The sequence below is a fragment of the Mustela putorius genome, unplaced genomic scaffold (genome assembly GCF_011764305.1).
Source record: "Mustela putorius furo isolate JIRA1106 unplaced genomic scaffold, ASM1176430v1.1 tig00003972_pilon_pilon_pilon, whole genome shotgun sequence".
Lineage (NCBI taxonomy): Eukaryota > Metazoa > Chordata > Mammalia > Carnivora > Mustelidae > Mustela > Mustela putorius.
This window is the reverse complement of record NW_025422115.1, coordinates 24,917,361-24,936,104: the sequence shown is the minus strand read 5'-3', so window position 1 is coordinate 24,936,104 and position 18,744 is coordinate 24,917,361. Positions and strand designations below refer to the sequence as shown.

General features: G+C 62.8%; 1 protein-coding gene across 1 annotated transcript in view; it reads right to left on the bottom strand.

Annotated features, from left to right (window-relative positions):
* CDH4 (cadherin 4) overlaps positions 1-18,744 on the bottom strand; it is a 508,726-nt gene that overhangs the window by 50,621 nt on the left and 439,361 nt on the right. Inside the window, exons 5-6 of the mRNA XM_045070576.1 lie at positions 7,791-7,946; positions 1,187-1,331 (exon numbers count right to left, since the gene is read on the bottom strand). Of these exons, the coding sequence (XP_044926511.1) occupies positions 1,187-1,331; positions 7,791-7,946 (301 nt within the window). The remainder of the gene's footprint in view (positions 1-1,186; positions 1,332-7,790; positions 7,947-18,744) is intronic.

Below are 18,744 nucleotides of genomic sequence, written 5' to 3'. Positions count from 1 at the left end.
GTGTGCCCAGAGCCACCGGCCTTCCCAGGGGCCCAGGCGCCCTGCGGGGACGGGGTTCTCGCAGGCTGCCCCGGCGGGGTCGCCACTGAAGTGCGGAGGACCTGAAGGTCACGCGGTGGTGGCCGTTGCTCTGACCTGCCTGTGCCACCCGCATCCGCTTCCCAGTGGCTCTTCCTGGAGGCCCGGGGGGTGCTCGGCTCGGCTCCACCTGCCCAGCCCCGGCATGGATGCTGCCCATGCCCGCAGGAGACAGCCGTGCCGGGCTGTGCTGCTCGAACTGGGGCAGAAACCCGTCCACACCCACGTCCCACCTATGACACCGAGTCCTGGGGCGGGGGGGCTGAGCGCGTCTAGATTTCTGCCACGTTCCCAGGGGCTGCCGTTGCGCCCCAGGCCTGGGCTAGCCTCAGCTGGGGTGCTGCCGCCCCCACCTCCTGGGACCTGAGGCCTGTCTTTGCTAAGGGGGACGGGGAGGGGGCCCACTTCTGGCAGAAGGTTTAGTGGGGGCCGTGGCACACGAGCACGTGGCCAACGTCACTTATGGCAAACTGAAGTCTGGGGGAGGACCGGCCCTTGGGTCAGCTCTGAGGGGAACTGAGGCCTGCGGGTACGCAGGCTCACCTCTTGGGGCCGCGGGGGTCGGGCTTCCTCGTGGGCTTCCTGCGAGGCTTGGAATAAAATGGAAATGTGGGCCGGTGACTTTGGATGTTGGGTCTTCTCTCTGACCTCGTCTCCCGCCCCAGGACCTCTGCCCCTGCCTTTCCCTTCTCCACGCCCCCTCCAACCACGCCCCCAGACTTTCTCTCCAAGCCTTGTCATACCCAAGCTCTTGGCCTACAGGTCACCTCCACAGAGGGGCCCTCCCTGATCTACAGGCGCCTCCATGACTCTCAGCGCCCCTGGGACCCTTCTTAGCCTCACGGTCCGTGACAGGGCTTTACGTAGTTGCTTTTGCTGACTTCTGTCTGCGTTCCCCTCTGCATCGCGGGGCCGTGACACAGGGCCCTGCTCCCGGGCGGGGGGGGGGGGAGCGCGGCCTGCGGCGGGCGTGAGGCAGTAACCCGATGAACGGGCGCCGCCGTGGGTGGGGGAGGCCCCTGGGGCCGTCTCGGCTCCCCGAGCAGGGGCCCCCTTGACGACGGGCTGCCCCCCCCCACTCGCCGCTCCTCGGGGGCCGGGGGCTCACCTGGCTTGGAGCCCTCGTCCACGGAGCCGTTGTAGACCTGGTTGATGAACTCGGGGCGGTTGTCGTTCATGTCGATGACGTAGATGTACAGGTCGATGGGGTTCTCCACCTTGTTGCCGTTCATGTCCACCGCGTGGGCTCTGAGCTGGAAGGCGGCACAGACACGGTCAGCCTGGGGACGGCCCGGGACAGGCGCCCGCCGGCCCACAGCTCTGGGCTGGCGCTGACGGGAGGGCCTGGGCCCCTCAGGGGACTGTCTTGGCAGGGGCCGGGCCTGGGACGCGCCACGACACTCTTCTGAGCCTCGGGGCTCCCTCTGAGGAAATGGGAAGGGCTGTGAGAGGACCCTCGATGTGTGGATTTTTTTTTTTTTTTTTTTTTTTGGTACAGATTTATTTATCCATTTGGGAGCGAGAGGAAGCGAGCAGGGCAGGAGCAGGGGGAGGGAGAGGGGCGCGCAGACCCTTCACAGGGCGCAGAGCCCGACGCGGGGCTCGAACCCGGGACCCTGAGGTCACGACCTGAACTGAAACCAGGAGTCGGGCGCTTCACCGGCTGAGCCACCCAGGCACCGATTGTTTGGATTTTTCGTTCATTCACTCATTCGCCATCCATTCATTCATCCACTCGCTCAAGCGGTGTCTTCAAGCATGACTGTGTACCAGCCACCCGCTGGCCCCTGCTCGTGGCCCAGACCCGACCCAGCCCCGGGGCTTCTCGTGGAGCAGGGAGAGGGACCCCAAGAAGGAAGCGATGGTGCAGGGGGTTGGGTGAACTGGCAGTGCCCGGCTGGGGCTGGGAGGAGGCCAGGCAGGCCTCGCAGAGGAGGTGACGTTCGAGCTGTGGCCTGACGAACGGGCAGGGAGGGGGAGAGGCGTGAGGTCGCACGGGGGACACGGGGTGGCCGAGGCGTGGGGGCAGCAGCGGGGGCTGGGGAGGGTCCTGCGTCTCGACCTGGGATGTGGGGGAGAACCGAGGGCTGGGAAGGGGCGCGGTCTGCGAGGGCTGCCCGCGCTGGAGCCGTGACTGTCCCCGCCTCTCCCGGACGCCTCCTTCAGCTGCCCACTTCGACCTCCAGGTCTGCGCCACAAGACGGCGCCACGCCCAGGGTGCAAGTGGAACGTGCGCTTGAGGCCTGGGGTGAGAAGCGTCTCCGGGCTGGGGCCCTGCACGATCCTCGTGTCACGGCCGCTCTGCCCGCCTCTGGGAAGGGGGAGGAGGAGGCCGCATCCCACACCTGCCCCGGGACGCTCTGGCCAATGGTGTCCGCACCAGCCTGGCCCCGAGTGCCAGTTTACCCTTGACGTGTTTGAGGAGAAGCTGGAGGCCGGCTTCCTCTGGGAGCCCAGAGGCCTGCGTTGGGGTAAGGACACAGATGAGCCCAGTTCCCCGGGGGCCTCAGCCCGTGTGCCAGAGGTGAACGCACACTTGGTGCCTCGGCTCCAAGCACAGAGCGGAAGGGCCGTGACGCGCCCCTCGCTGTTTTGGCCCCTGCCCTGCCCCCATCTTCCAGTGGCGGCCAGGGCACCCTTCATCCTGTCCAATGCAGCCCGAAGGTCAAGAAGCTGCTGAAGAAAGGTCCTTGTGAACTACGGTTAGAGGCGGTGTCTTCTCACCGAGCGACGCTGCTGGCGTCGGCACAGTCCGTGGCGGGCAGCGGCGGCCCGGCGGGGAGGGCCGGGGCTCCTCCCGTCGCACCCCTCCCCCTCCCCCCAACTTCTCATGACATCCGTGGCTTCTGCGGGAAGTCTCTGAGCTCCCCACCATCACCCACCTCTCAGGCGGGGCACATGCTGTGGGCTTGGTGGGGGGAGGTCCGGCCTTGCTTCGGAGACAGATGGCACCAGGGGAGTCATGGGCGCCTTCTGGGACTGGCAAACCTGCGCCTCCCTGCAAAGGGAAGTTCCTACCCTGGCGATGCTCTGAGCAGACACCTGTCCCCGCTCACCATGGGAGCAAGGCAGGGAAACTCCAGCGCAGGGGCTTGGTGTCGTGTCCCCATGGGGACAGGAGCGGGGTGGGACTGGAGCCACCTGCTGCCTCTTCGAGGCTCACGCTGCTTGGTGTCTTAACTGCGGGCCACCAGCTTCCTCCTGGGGCCGCGGAGCACTCCGCGTGGGCCCTGGAAGCACCTTTGCTGGGTGCCGGGGCCTCCTGCCGTGGCCAGCACCGGCCGCACACCCGTTCAGGGCAGGGCAAGGCCCCGGCGCCCGCGTCGGGTAACTGCCTGAGCTTCTGGGAGCACCCGCGAGGCTGTACCGTCCCGATCTCTGCTCTACGGATGGGCCAAGGGAGGCGCAGGAGGAGTTGGAAATTTGCCCAAGACGAGAGCCGTGGCAGGACTCCGTAGCAGGTCTTACTTATGGAATCCTCAAAGAACCTCCTAGAGATCATCCTGCAAAGCAAAGGTGACCCCTGTCTGTTTCGTGCATTTGAACACTGATGTGCTGCTGGTTGTCTCAGAGCGCCCCGTGTCCCTAGCCCATCTGCTCCCTCTCAGGTGGGGACAGAGTCAAAGTTGCCTGAGGACGTGGGGCGTGGAGCCCCAGATGTGGACGCAATGGGGGGTCGCCCCGTGATCGGGCTCCGTTTCCAATGCGGGGGGAGTGTCCGGGCGGGACACGGTGGCCTGGCTGGCGGCCTCCCGGGAGTCGTGGGCCGGGAGGGAGTGAGGATTCAGAGCCGCTGGAGGAAGTGGAGGGGCCGCGTGCCGGGGAACGCTGGGGTTAGAGGGGGTGAGAGGGTCCGGGCCGGCGGCCAGCGAGGAAGGGGATCTGGATGGGCAGGAGGCAGACGCCTGCAGGTAGGTCACCTTGGTTTCATATGAGCCTGGACCGGGACACACGAGCCTGGACCGGGCGCTACACTAAGCCGCTGGTTTGTGCTCGCGTGGTAGCAGCAGAGAGGGCTAACGCCCCGGCAGGCTGGCCCAGCTGCCCCCGAAGGCCCTGGTGGGCGTCCTGTGAGGGCTCATGCCTGGGTCCAGACCGCCCGGAGCAGCTTCCCAGCCCTGGGGAAGACAGGGCAGTTCTCGGCGTCTTCTCCGCGGCGGGACAGAGAACGGAAGGACGGAGCATGAGCTTTCACTCCAGAGCGGGGCAAATGGATTCGGCCGCGTGGTCTCCCTGCAGCTGGTCTCGGGGTGATGCTGCTGGAGGCGGCCCTGGGAGACATCCCCCGCGTCGGAGAGGGGTCTGAGGGTTAAGGTGGGCAGTCCCCGGAGCACGTTTCCCGGTTCACAGAGCCGGCGGGGACACTTAACTCCTGGCGGCGTGGTGGGTTCCCATCTCCCAAGATGGAGCCCCAGGAGGCGGCGGGCGACGGAACGGAAGGTGTGCCCGCTGTCCGGAGGCCAGCGGGTCACCTGGAGTCCCGGACACGGAGCTGAGCGTGCAGGGACGGGTGGACGTTCCCCCCACCTCCCCCCCACCTCCCCCCACCACCTGTGGCCAAGTTCTCTGCCTCCTCTCGGGCCGGCTGGAGTGAGGGGGGGCCGTGGTCCGCAGGCGTCCGGGAGAGGACCAGGGCTCGGCCCCCAGGCCCAGCATGCCACCCCAGATCCCAGGGGACGGCCAGCCCGTGACCCCCGCTTTCCTGGGCGGGCCTGTCCCCGAGCCCTCTAGCTGCGGACGCCACACGTCTCCAGGCAGAGCCTGGTCCTGAGTGAGGCCTTGAAGTCACATGGGGCAGGAAGGACCAACAGAAACCGGGTGTGCGTGACAGTACGCGGGGCCCGTGTTCCTTGGCAGGACGCCAGCTGCTGCCTCGGCGCCAGGTGGGTCGACTGGCCCGCCCATGAGCAAAGGGGCAGGCGACACTCACTCCCCGGAGACGACACCGGCGACACTCACTCCCCGGAGACCACACCGGTTTCAGACGCCCCCTTGCGCCTCTGTCGCCCGGGCTGAGCTGTCTCGGCTGGACGGTGGAGTCGGGCTGGACGGTGGAGTCCTTGCCAGGGAGCCGGGACTTCCAGTGCCGACTTTGGTGTGAAATGTTGCCGGGAAACAGTTAACCAGAAACACCGAAAGCGGGTCTCCTTTGGAGCTCAAGGTTTTCCAAGAAATTAAAATACAGTGAAAGGGAGAGCCTTCCCGCTGGGCGTGGGAGGGGTGTCTCGGCAGTCGGCGGGCGGGGGGCTGCGTCCGCCTCGAAGTGGGTTTGGTGTACAGCCCGCCAGCGCTGCCCATCCTCGAAGAGGGCCACAGCCTGCAGGCTAGGCACGCGGGGCCGGGGTACGGCCTGGGACCACGCAGCCTGCAGGCCCAAAGCTCGGGAGGGGCCGTGTGTGGTCAGATGCTCTGCTGTCACTGCCTTGAAATCCTCAGTCCAGATGGGGGTGGCCCGCTTCATCCGGCACCGGGCCCTGGACTCTGCAGCTGTCCTGACATCAGGAGCTGAGCGGTCTCGCCCGGGGGTAGCCCGAAGGCTCACCACCAGGCTCACCAGGCATGCAGAGCTGCAGGTATGGGAGGGCAGCCCGGCCCAGGGGTAACGATGAAGACTTTCATTCAGTCCAGAAGGTCCATAAGAGCCAGCTGGAGAAGACACCCATACTGGGGACAGCAGGGGTCGCTGGAGCCCCAAGGAAGGCAGGAGAGGAGCCCCACCAAGAGCTCCCCACTCCCCAAACCGTGGAAGCAACGGTGTGACATTCCAGCGGACACCAGAGCCGCCTGGGGACCTCCGGAGGGGCGGGGCACCTCAAGCGCAGGAGGAGGGGCTTCTCCAAGCGACTGTGATAATTACAGATGGATCTGTCTAATCTTGAATGAGGTGAACCCCAGCATCAGCAAGTGGCCTCTCTGTGGGGCCGTCTGGAGACAAAGCCCCCCATGTTGGAGGAGGCTCTCCAGGTCATCGGCTGATCAGGGACACGGACTGCAGCACGGAGGGACCCGGACCAGGTGGGCGATGCCGCAGCCCCTCTCCCTTCCCTGCTCCTTCGCTGGCAACATTCACTCCTCCCCAGTCACTGGCTGAGCATCCCTGTACACCCTGGGGCAGAAATGCCTGGAACAAGGCATTCTAGAAGGGGCAGGTGCCTCTGGGAAGGTAGACAAATGTGTGTGTGGGGGGAGGGCAGGGAGGAGGGGTCGTGCGTCCCCAGGGTCTGGGGACACTGGGGCACTGGTAAGTGTCTGGTGTGGGAACGACCAGGCCTTATTTCACCAGTGCCTCAGAGAAGGCCCCCGAGAGCGCCTTCCGGGGGGGCACCCCTGAAATCGCCTGTCTGGAAGCCGGCGGCAAAGTGTGCCTGAATGCCAGCGGCTGCCTGCTTCTGGGGTCTCTATGCGTGTTTTCCTCCACATTCCCTAGCCCCGTAAACACAACCCTCAGTCTGCCTCAGAAAGGATACGACGATTTCCGTTAGATACTCAGGCTCCACGACAAGCTCGTTTTCCAACCAGCTGACGAGACAACCTGTTTCCCTTACATCTCCTTCTCCCTGACCCTGGCCCCCACTGTCCGAGAGGCAGTCAGGAGGGCAGCCACAGGCCCATCGCCAAGGGCATCTCTGGGGCAGGACGCAGAGGTGGGTCAGTACCCACACCCCCTCTTCTCTCGGCCTGTGGTCTGGCTGCTGAAGAGTTGGGGGACCCAGCCTTTCTTAGGGGCTTCAGGTCAAGGAGATTTGATGCCTCTTAACCCCAGTACAATGTACGCTCCCCCAGAGTGAGGCCGTGTCTTCTCATGCTATCATTGCAGGCCTACTGCCAACCACGGGGCCTGACACAGGCTAGACCCTTGAGAGATGTTCCCCGGATGGGGGGATGGTTGGGTGGATGCGTGGGTGGGCGGGTGGATGGACAGATGCTTGGGAGGGATGGAGGGATGGACAGATGGACAGATGGACAGAGGAATGGATGGAGGGACGGATGGTTGGAGAAATGAATGGTGGAGGGATGGATGGAGGGACGGACAGAAGGTCGGATGGATGGACGGATGGGTCAGTGGATGGGTGGATGGGTGGATGAGTAGATGGATGGCTGTGAAGATGGATGAAAGAGTGGTTGGATGAAGGAAGGACTCAATGGGAGAAGGGATGGACAGATGGATGGACCAGTAGATGGGGGATGGATGGACGGATGGACCGGTAGATGGGGGATGGATGGACGGATGGACCGGTAGATGGGGGATGGATGGACGGATGGACCGGTAGATGGGGGATGGATGGACGGATGGACCGGTAGATGGGGGATGGATGGACGGATGGACCGGTAGATGGGGGATGGATGGACGGATGGACCGGTAGATGGGGGATGGATGGACGGATGGACCGGTAGATGGGGGATGGATGGACGGATGGACCGGTAGATGGGGGATGGATGGACGGATGGACCGGTAGATGGGGGATGGATGGACGGATGGACCGGTAGATGGGGGATGGATGGACGGATGGACCGGTAGATGGGGGATGGATGGACGGATGGACAGATGGATGCATGTATAGATGGGCAGAAGAATGGGCGGATGGAAGCAGGAATGGGTAGAGGATGGATGGTTGGGCGCGAGGTGACGTGGGATACGTAAGAAGCCGAGACTGAAACTATGAGCCGAGTTCTCCTTCCAAAGGTAGAAACCCAAGGCCCGAGGTACTCACGTGGTAGGAGGCGCGCTCCTCCCGGTCCATGGGCCGAGTGACATACATCCGTCCGGACATGGAGTCGATGCTGAAGACCTCCATGGGGGGCTGGTCGGCGCCCACGCCCGTGATGCTGTACCGGATGGGGATGTCGTTGTCTTTGTCAGACCGGATCTGGCAGGAGGAGCAGGAGGAGAGGTGTGTCAGCCTGCCGTGGGGAGCAGGGCTATGCTCCCAAAACCTACACTCACCCGGCCCCGAATTTCCTTGCACTTGACCATCTCGCTGTACTTCGGGACCTAACACTTTATCCACATTGGGAACCGGAGGGTCAGTCTGAGATCAGGGCATCGTAACTGCACGTCCAGTGACCCAACAGGTAACGGGGAAAGGTAAGACACAATATTCCAAGGTAAAGTCTCTGCAGGGAGCGTGGGTCACGGGGTAGAGACCTCCACCACCGCTGAGGAAGCCTGGAAGCAATGGTGGAAAATGGCCACCACCGTGATGCAAACGCTCCTTCCGTCCGCCACCAGACTGGACGGCGGACAACGGAGCAGTCATCGTAGAATCCAGAGGTAAGAGAGGTTTGGGACCCGGCCCGTGTACGTGCCCTAAATTTTCACCTGTGTCCCACCTTTTCGCTCCTTCGACGGAGGCACCAGGGACAGGATCCGGTCCCTGAGGGACAGGGAGGCCCCGCGACCAGCCTGGAGACAGATTTCACTGCGAAGCCTGTCGTCAGGATGGCCACCGTACCACATACACACACAAGTGTTTGCACAGAGAAGCTGGGTGTTGTTGAAAAAGCAACTTAATAATGTTTCTGCGGCTCCCAGCTCGGGGGGAAGCCAGCGGGGGCTGGAGGGGGGCACTGAGGAGCAAGACGAGGCCCCAGTTCCGTGTTCTCCGGGCGGCGGGGGCCGGGGACGGGACGAGCCGTCCTGGGGACACTGCAAGGACAGCAGCAGAACGAAAAACGCGACGCACAGCGCGGTGACAGATGGCGACTGTGCTCCTCGCGGCGAGCGTTTCGTCGTGTAAATAACCGCGAGTCGCCCGACACCAGGGGTGTGTTGCACAACTGAGATTACCGTGATACCCTATGTGAGGCACGCTTCAGTAGAGCACTTAAAAACGGGCAGTGAGTCTTCCATTTAGAGGAAGCGACGATCTCGTCACAATAAAGGTCGCCTGATGGGAATGGGGTCACCAGCTGTAAGGGAACTGGCTTTGCTGAGCCCGGGGAGCGTGACCCGGAGACTGCGAAGGTGTGGAGGCCAGGTCAGACCCACAGACTGGAGTTCCCCGTTGACTATGGCTGACTCTCGGACACGGGTTTCTCCCATGCCGGTCCGTCTGTCCACGGATGTTTTCCAGTAAATACGGTATAGTTTTCCCTCCTTATGATTTCCTTAACGACACAGAATGTCCTCCAGCTGACTGTGCTGTAAGCTCACAGTCTACAACACACCAACATGCGACGTGCGTGCTCACCGCCCGTTTACCTGGTCCGCAAGGCTTCTGGCCGACAGAGGGCTGTCAGCGGTTAGGTTTCTGGGGACTCAGAAGTTCACAGGCAGGTTTCTGGCCGTGCCCGACCCTGCATTGTTCACGGTCAACCACACACCTTTACAGAATAATTTTTTTGTTTTTGTTTTTTTGTTTTTTAAAATCAAGCAGCAGGTTTGTAACATTTCATAACAAAATGGACCACAATTAAATCCTCTGGCCCACGAGCAGAGCCGGACCGGACATTCTTTGTTCAGACGCCCCCGAACTCAGGGACACGGGACAGATAGGGGCTCGCTGGAGCTGGGGGTCCAGGGTGGGCGAAATGAGAGAAGGGGCCATCGGGGCCCACTTCCCAGTCTGGAGTCAATGAGTCAGAAGCGAACGGACAGCAGGATGCGTGCAGCACGGCTATGTGACCAGCCCATGGGGCTCTCCTGCATCCTCGCCTGTCCCCATAGTTGTCACCACAAGAAAGTCTGCTCTGTACCCGTGCAAGGCGACAGGTGCTGCGTGGACACCTTGGGCGACGGTTTGGAGATGCCCCTTCCTCCTGCCACACACCCTTCCGCTCCGGCACACCCCTCCCCCCCCACGTCCCTCCTCTCCAATCCCATCGCCCCACCCCCTCCACAAACCATTCCCCACCCCAGACCCCCCCGCGTACCCCTCCCTCCGCAGACCCTCCCCCACCTGCATGCCCCTGCCTCACCATGAACCCCTCCCCCACATATCCCTCCCTCAGTCCCACACCCTCCCCCACCCCATCCCTGTGGGGACCATCTTTGTTCCCGACTCCCCGCTCCTGGCTTCCCTCGCTCCGCCCTGAGCAGCAGCACCCAACAGGGGCTCAGGCCAGGCCACTGAAAGAAGGGCCGGGCCGGGGACACATGCCACTCTGAGCTGTCCTTTGGGGCTGTGGGAGCGCTGGAGTCACCCCCGCCTCCTGCAGATGAGGACGCGCCGGGCCCTGTGCCTGCCGCCCCGTGCCTGCTCGCTCGCGAACGGCGCCGGGCCCCCAGCACAGGAGGCCCCTCCGTCTTCATCCCCCGTCCCCTGCTGCCCACCAAGTGGCGTGCCGGAGGACAGGGGCTCGTCCCGGCCACCCGGCTCCAGCCCCAGGGGTCGGCTCACAGGAGGGCAGCCCCTCGCAGGAGAGCCACCTCTTCGACCCCACGAGAGGGACCCCGTGCCAAGGTGTGCTAGCCGGGGACACGGGGTGGCGGTGACAGTCTGGGTCCCAGAGAGGACGTCCCGTTCTGCCGACCGGGCCTGCGGTCTTGCTGCGTGTGTGGGACTTGTCACGGCGGGTCGGGCCCCATTGCAGAGACAGGGGACTGTGTGATTAACGGGAAAAGCTCAAGGCCAGCTGCCTGTGAAGCATCCGTCTGCCTTCTGGGAGCGAGGAAAGTTCTAGAAAGGTCGGTGATTTCTGCGCTCGAGTCCACGGCTCGTCCCAGACAAGCGGCGGAGCCGTGCAGATGGAGGAGGCCCTTGGGCAGGAGCCAGGGGTCCCCCGGACGCGGGGCTGCCTTACCGCTCCCCCGCCGGCACGCCTCTGCCGCGTCCTGTGGGCCAGACCGCCCATCCTTCACGGGCATATTTAATCACAAAACCTCTGAAAAGAACCCGCCACATATTTAAAGAGGTTTTATTTTTTGCGAAGGAATCTCATTACGTTTTGACCACCTTTGCTTAATTCCCCGGGTGCCTCTCCGTGTGCGCGTCCGGGGCTCTGCCCCGGCTTGGGACGCTCTGAGCCTCCCACAGTTTACCACATTAAGAAGAAATACTGTACAAATGAATTCAGCAGATCAGGGGAGAGCAGTTTCCCCTTGATTTGTGTCTGGAAAATGAGAAAAACATCACAGCAGCGTGCGAGAGAGCCATGAATAAAGAACACAGACAGGCATTTCCATCACCCACCTCGCTTTTATGATGCCACGGAGAATCGCGCTCTTTTGCATTTGTTATTAAAGGACAGAACAGATGGTAAGAGGTTAGTTTAAAGTGACGTCTACATTAAAGTAACTTATGGTGCGGGCGATTGTGCTCGCCCGGGGACTTCTGCTTGGAAGGCCGGCTCTCGTCCTTCGGAAAGGCCGGATGAAATGAAGGATTCTGGCAGAATCTTCCCCAAGGAGGAGATATTTGCCTAATCTCAAATGAACTTGAAACTGGAGAAAAGTCACCATGTGTGGTTTTGAATCGCAAACACCTTGGAGGTTTATTCCTGAAGCATAGAAGGGGAGAGGCTCACATCCAGATTCCAGCAGAGAAAGCCCCAGGCCAGGAGACGGAGGCACCCGCCCACCGGAGAGCACCCTGGGCTTCAGGCTGCGCCCCCAGCCCGGCCCCTGCCCCCTGCACCCGGCGGGCCCGAGGTACTTCAACAACCCCGTGCTGCGCTGTGGGCCAGGCCCTGCGTCGGACGGACGCTGCCCTGCCCTCCCACGGCTTGTGGCCAGTGGAATCGGAGACACCCAAACAAGGTGACGCCCTCTTAGTCCACAAAAAGAAAGTGTGCTGGAGAGTGTTGGAGAAGGAATAGGCTCTGAGAGGCTCCAGGGGAAAAACTTAGAGGCAAGTTCTTGGATGTTTGGTCTTGTGCTCTGCCTCGTCCAGTACTGGATATGCACACCGCACACACATCACACACACTCCAGCACGCATGCCTGTGCGCACACACACACACACACACGCACACAAACACGCATGCTCGCACACAAACACACATGCTTGCACACTCATGCACACAAACATGCATGCTTGCACACACACGCACACACAGCTCAAACCCCTCTCCCCGTGTGCAGCCTGCGTCCTGCAGGGTGCCGGCTCCGGGTCCCCAGGGCTTTGTCTGGCCACTGTGGCCTCCCCGAGACTCCCGCCCTAACATTTGGAAGCTGCTTCCGAGTCCTTAGCGTCACGTTCTCCAGGAGGATGTAAGTCTTCAGTGAAGTGTACCAGCTCCTTCTCCTCGTTTGGGATTAAACCTGGCGACTTTCCCAGGGAAACAGATGGCGCACCCTCGTTTTCGTTACCGGAGTTGCAGTGGTCCCCACTTCTCCGACCCCCAGAAGCGCGAAACCCTGATGGCGACTGCATCCCCTGGCTGGCCCCAGGACTGTGCAGGACGCAGGCGGGAAGACCGACACTCGGCAGGCGCCACAGCCGAGAGGGGCGATTTGCTTTTAAAACGTGATTCCCACCGGAGCCCAGAGGTAAGAGGACGATTCACTGGATGCATTTGTAGCTCCCGTGTGGCCGTCGCGGGGCCCCAGGTCCGACTGCTGGGGCTTCGCAGTTTTCACGCTGACAGAATCAGGGTCACTTCAGGCTTATGGATCTGCTGTCCTGTCTACTCTGCGTGAACGCTTGCCTGTCTTCCCCCCCATGTGGGCACGAAGGATGGGCCGCATTCCTCTCTGGGCCGGAGGAACACAGACAGGGCAGGTCTGTCTGCTGGGACGGCGTGTGCAGGTCTGGCACCGTGCGTGCCGCAGGAACCCGGCACACCCTGGGTGGAGGAATGAAACCAGACCAGGACAGACGGCCTGGCAGTGGGGGAGGGGGGCGGGCAGATCCAGACGCAGGCCAGGGTCACTGCCAGGTGCCCAAGGGAAGCCCAAGGCCATGGTGGGTGGGCGGCACGAAGGGCTCCTTGGAGCCCCACACGATGAGGAAGCAAGCGTGCAGCGGACGTGCGGAGCGAGGCCTGCAGGGCGCTCGGGCAGGGGCAGTTGGGCAGCATAAGTGTCCCGACTGGAGAGAGAAGGTCCACTGGGGGCCTCACGGGCTGCTGCACGAGGGAGGAAGAAAACGAACAGAGACATGAGATGGCAGAGGCGAGTCGGGGAGAGGAGAGGTCTGGTCCCTCCTCCCCGCCCCCGGAGTGGAGCCCAGAGCAGAAGGGGGTTCCTGGGAAGGTCTGCTGCCCCCTACACTGCCCTTGCGGTGACCTCTGGGTGCCTGGGGGGGCTGGGGAGGAGCCAGAATAGGGGTGTGGCCTCCTCTGCCTCCTCTGGCCTCTGGAAGGGCCCCGTGGAGGCTGGGGGAGGGGCTGGCCCAGAGGGTGGGGTGTGCTGCCCCCTCGCCCACCGGCATGGCAGGACGCAGCTGGCCCCGGGACGGTCTGCCGTTCACCCACTCTTGACTGAGTTCGTCTCTGCCCAAAGCAGGGCTTCCTCCTCCACGTCCTAATGCCTCAAAAGCCGTCACCGTCAGGAGACGAGTTCCCCCATCCCAGAACTCGTCCCGGATCACTGAAGAGGACGCCCAGAATGTCCAGCCCCAGCAGACCGCCTTATCCTGTCCACCCTGCGTCTGGGGGCCACCGAGGCCCAGAGAGGCAAAGCCGTGGGACCAGGTTCCACAAGTCACCGGGGACCAAGAGTGGGTCCCCTGCCTTGCTAAGGAGCCTCTAAACACAGCTGCGGAGTAAGGCTGGGGACAGCCCGGAGGTCTCCGAGACTCCCTCGTGACGCTCCTGACTGCCGCTCTCCCTCGGGGTGTGGGGGCCACAGAAGCGCCGTGACGCGGAGGTCCGGGCTGAGAGCTTCACTCCAGCTGCTTGGGGAAGCGAAGAAATCGTCACCAACGACATCAAACTGTTCTCCTCAAGTGACCGGGACAAACTCAGGCCGCGCGAGGGAGGATTCTGTCTTCCCCCACGCCCCCTCGACGCCCGGACGTCACGGTACAAAGGCTTGAGGAGGTTTGCGCTCCCGCATTTTATCGCGCCTTCTCCGTGTGTGATAAAATCCAGCTTCAATCATTTTCAATTAGGTCCTTGTAATGAACAGAAGAACCCAGACTGTGATAGGAAAAGGCATTCGATGTGCAACACGGACACCGCACCTTTCACAATTACTTGGAGTTTTACAAATCATGAAAAAAATCCTCAAAGCCATATGAATACTAATGAAAGCCATGAATGTGTTCCTACAGAATTTGCCTGGTGGGGAAGAGTGATTAGATGCTTCTCAAAACGCCCTTCCGTTTGGCCCAAATTAACAAAGACAGGTAGCTGCTTCATTTGTGGTTTGGGATTACAGAAGGTAGCTCTGCTGGCCCGGGAACCGCGCAGTGTCCACTCCCGCTTCTTCGGGGAACAGAGGCCTGATTTCCTCTGGGGGGTCATCGCTGCCCATCACGAGTGGTGCTGGGGAGTCGGTCAACGTGGTCTGCCCTGCCCCTAGCCCACAGGCAGGCCCACGGGCCAAGGCGGCCAATCGGCTTCTCATTCCCAAATGTGCATCTTTTTTTTTTTTTTTTAAGAATTGTAAAGCATTAATTTATTTGGGAGAGAGCGAGTGAGCGAGCGCAAGTGTGAGCTGGGACGAGGGCAGAGCGAGAGGGAGGGGAGCATCTTAAGTAGGTCCTGAGCTGAGCACGGAGCCGGAAGCAGGGCTCGATCCCACGACCCCGAGATCACGACCTGAGCTGAAACCAAGCGTTGGATGCCTAACCGACAGAGCCAGCTGGGCGCTCCTCGAATGTGGCTCTTGAGGGACAATCTGGCTGGGGCTCCTCCGCTGTCACACGCCGTCTCTCTGCCAAGACCCAGAGCCCTGGAGCCACCTGGTTGGGTGCCTTCCCCGCCCGTCCTCAGCAGCCCAACATCTGCCGCCGTGTTCTTTCTGCTTTCAGAAGCTGGATGGTCCCCGCTGCCTGCGGTCGAACCGCTGCCTGCCCCGGTGCTGTCTGCAGAGCCGTCACTTAGCACGGGGCGGGTAAGAGTGAAGCAGACGGGAGGTCACCGGGCTGCTCGGGTATGAGCCTGTGGTGCCGCCCGTCCTGACTGGGCATCCTGGGGTCGCAGTGGGGTCCGTACGGCAGAGAGCCAGACAAGGGCGCTTAGGTGAGTGACTGGGAAGAGAAGAGCCAGGAGGGACGTGGTGTCAGCTGGGGTCTGGCTTCAGCCTCATCGTGCGGGGGCCGGTGGGTGCCGTCCTGCGGCGTGACCCGCAGCGGAGGGGTCCAGCCTGGGGGCCGGAGGCTGGTTTCTGGGCACCAGCCCATGGCGGGCGGGCGCTCGGGGGGGTCCTCCCAGGCGTCTCCCGGTGCGGCGTGGCCAGCCCTCCGTGGAGGTGTCCGGCTGTGAACTGTGAGCCGGACCCAGTGCGGGAGGGCGTGTGCTGGCCCCCGGGGACCTGAGCTGCTCCAGGAACCGGGCTACACCCAGCTTCATCGTCTTCGCGGCCCTTGTCATTGCCGGCTCTTCCCGGTGTCTCTGTTGTCGCGCACGGCCTTCTCCCTGTCCCCAGAAGCCTGCACGCTCAGAAGGGAGGGTCGCCCCGTGACCGCGCAGCCCTCGGCCTCGAGCCGTGTTCAGTCAACAGCCGTGGCGGACGCCTCCTGGGAGAACCAGCGGCTCCGAGCGGGGCGGCCCGGGGCGCGTCCGTGGCTTCCCGGATGCTGCTCGACCCTGAGCGCTCACAAGGGCTGTCGTCGGCGCAGAAGCAGAGCGGAGAGACTCGCCCTTCCGGCGACTCAAGCTGGGGACAGGCTCGCCGGTCAGGGAGCCCAGGACAGAGCCGAGTCCACGGTGAGACAGGCTCCTCTCGGGGCCTTCGGCCTCGGTCTGATCCAGCCCGGCATCGACGGGACGCATGACGCGGCAGGAGGGCTTGCGGGCTCCGTGTTCCCTCAGGCTTGTCGTGCACAGCTTGCTGCTTGTCAGTCTGGTCTCCGGATGCAGAGCCGAGGCTCTGGGCGGGAACTCTGCTCCGTGAGTGTTTCCGGCGTGTCCCGGCCTGTCTCTCGGAGGCCCTGTCCACACAGTCTTGTTCCAATAGAGTAGGACGTGTCGGCCACTGTCGTGGGCTAGCCCTGGCTGGGGGATAAGGGATGACATGCCAGATGGGATCCAGTCCTGGGGAGTGTGGGGCAGGGTCGGGAGACGGAGGCCATGGCACCCGGGCCCTGGGGGGAGCCCCGAGGGGCAGGTCCCAACCGTGGGACGGAGACCAGCCCCCAGGCCCCGAAGGAGAGGAGCGGTGGCTGTGTGGGCGTCTGGGGACCACGAGCGAAGGGGGAATGAGGCTCCATGCAGCCTGAGATGCGGTCGGTAGCAAGGCTGCCGCCAGCCGGGTGTGTCTGTGAGGGGCACCCCTGCCTGCCGGGGGGCGCCCAGTGATCGGTGCGGGGAAGGGCATGTCACCCCAGCCGCGCCAGCAGGAGTGACTCCTGCCGGCATGCGACTCTCCTCATTCTGCTTCTCCTGTTCCTCTGGGAAGAACTCCGCAGGGACACAGGACCGGGTCTTCCCCTCCTCTCTGGTTCTCTGCCTTGGTCAAGTCATTGGCCCTCTTGTTTCCTTGTCCTCTTCTGGAGACGGGATCCTGATGTGTCTTGCACCGCAATCGTCAAGAGCATGCGAGACGCAGCAGCCGGGGATTGTATCGTATCCGACCCGCACGCAGCACTGAGGGCCGAGTGCTATGATTATTCAGTATCTTACCGGGTGCTTAGTCCGTACCCAGGGCAGAGCAATGTGCTTTGTTATACTGACAGTGGAGTACTGTGCTTATCCAGTACTAAGTACCATGTTTGGTCAGTACTGAATACTATGCTAAGTCAGTAGTGAGTGCTGCGCTTCGTTACAAGGGTAAGCACTGTGCTATCTCAGTACTGAGTACTGTGCTTAGCAGTCATGAACACTGTTCGGCCAGGGCTGAGGGATGAGTACTGAGCTCTCCAAATACGTGATCACTGAGTACTGTGCTTTGTGAATTGAGGGCTGAGTGCTGAGCCCTGCTGAGTTCACGCATTGCCAGTAACGGGGACTGAGCATTTTGTCGTGTCGTAAGTCTGGGCTGAGTATTAGACTTTACTGATAATGGTGCCTGGTGTTTCCGAGTCCCCTCCAGAGAGCCCAGCGTTCTGACGGACACACGCAGAGGGCTCTGCAAACGACACACGCAGAGGGCTCTGCAAACGGGAGGCGGGTGACCGAACAAACCAAGGGACCGGAGGACCCCAGAGAAGGGGATTCAGTGCCCCCTCACTACTGCCGTGCCTTAGAACCCTGTCCATCGCCGGGCGTCAGAAATTGCTCTTGAACTGGCTCAGGCAGCAAGGTAACATACTGAGCCCTGGCTGAGAGTGGGGTGGGTTTCAGGCATAGCTGGATCATGGCTCAAGGGATGTCCCAGCGCAGACTCAGACCCCCAGGTTCTCTCCTCCCACGTCCATGGCCACATCCTGTCAGCAGAGGCAGTCGCTGGGACAGCCTGACACTAACAATCCCATAGCGAGGGCAGCAGCCCCAGCATCAGCGCCGGAGAAGCGGGGCACGGGAAGGCAGTCGTAGTCACAACAGCTGGTGAACCAGGGCGCGGGTGCCAGGCAAGACACTTGACCCGCAGAGACTCATTTCTTCCCCGTAAAACTCTACAAGCGGTGCCAAGACCCTTCCCCATTACAGACGAGGAAGCCAAGGCAGAGAAGTGGTCACTTGCCCAAGACCCCCTGGTTCCTATGCACCTGAGCTGAGTCCGAAGCCAGGGGGTCCCCCACCTCCTGGAGCCTGAGCGCTGGTGCTCTGTGCTGTCTCTGCAGGGGAGAAACCTCTTCCCAACCCCCCCGCCCATCCTGCACCCAGCAGCCACGGCTGGGGATGGTCATGGGAGGACTTGCCAGGCTGGGAGATGACAGCGGAAACAGCCACTCCATCTGTGTGACCAAGAATGGGCAGGGAGGTCCCCCCGTGACATCGAGGTTGGGGGAGAAGGATGCCAGGTGTGTCCCGGAAACTCCCGCCCAGGCTGGCCCCTCCTGGGCAGGCCCTGTGTGCCCGGTGCTACATCTCAATGACTGGAAGCCACCAGCCCCTCAGCCTTCGTGGGGGCGCTGGCAAATGTCTGCGGGGCCGGGGGACTCCGAAGGGGGGCCGCCACCTCGCTCCCCTTAGTGGTGGAGTTCCTCTGCCTCTGTGGGGCAGTGAAGGGAGAGTTCTCCGGAGTTCTTGCTTTGTTCCAGGAACCTGGAGAGGGGCCATGGGGGGGGCAGGGACGGGGAGCCAGGGGAACGGAGGAAGGGGAGGGTAGAAGTGCAGGGGGGGCCGGGGTCCCCAGGAAGGTGGGAAGCCGGTGGGGGGTGCAGGGGGGGCCGGGGTCCCGAGGAGGTCGAGTGCACTGCTGTGCGGGTGCCCCAGTCTGGTGAGCACAGCGACTCGTCGCGTCAGTCGCGCCAAGATGGCCAACGGGGAAGCGAGAGAGGAGCTGGCGTTAGTAGGACGCGGGGGTGCGGCGGCGCACCTGCCGCCCGGCTCTCCGCCCCAGCGTGCTCGGCCGGCTCGGCCCCCGGGCGGGCGTCAGGCCTGGCTGCCGGCGGACGGACTTACTCCGCCCCGGAACGGGGGCACGCGCGTCTAGAAGGGGGGGCAGCCGGCTCAGCTGCAGGGATGTGAGCCAGAGTGCTGGAAACAGGAGCCCTGGGACTCTGCCCCCAGGTT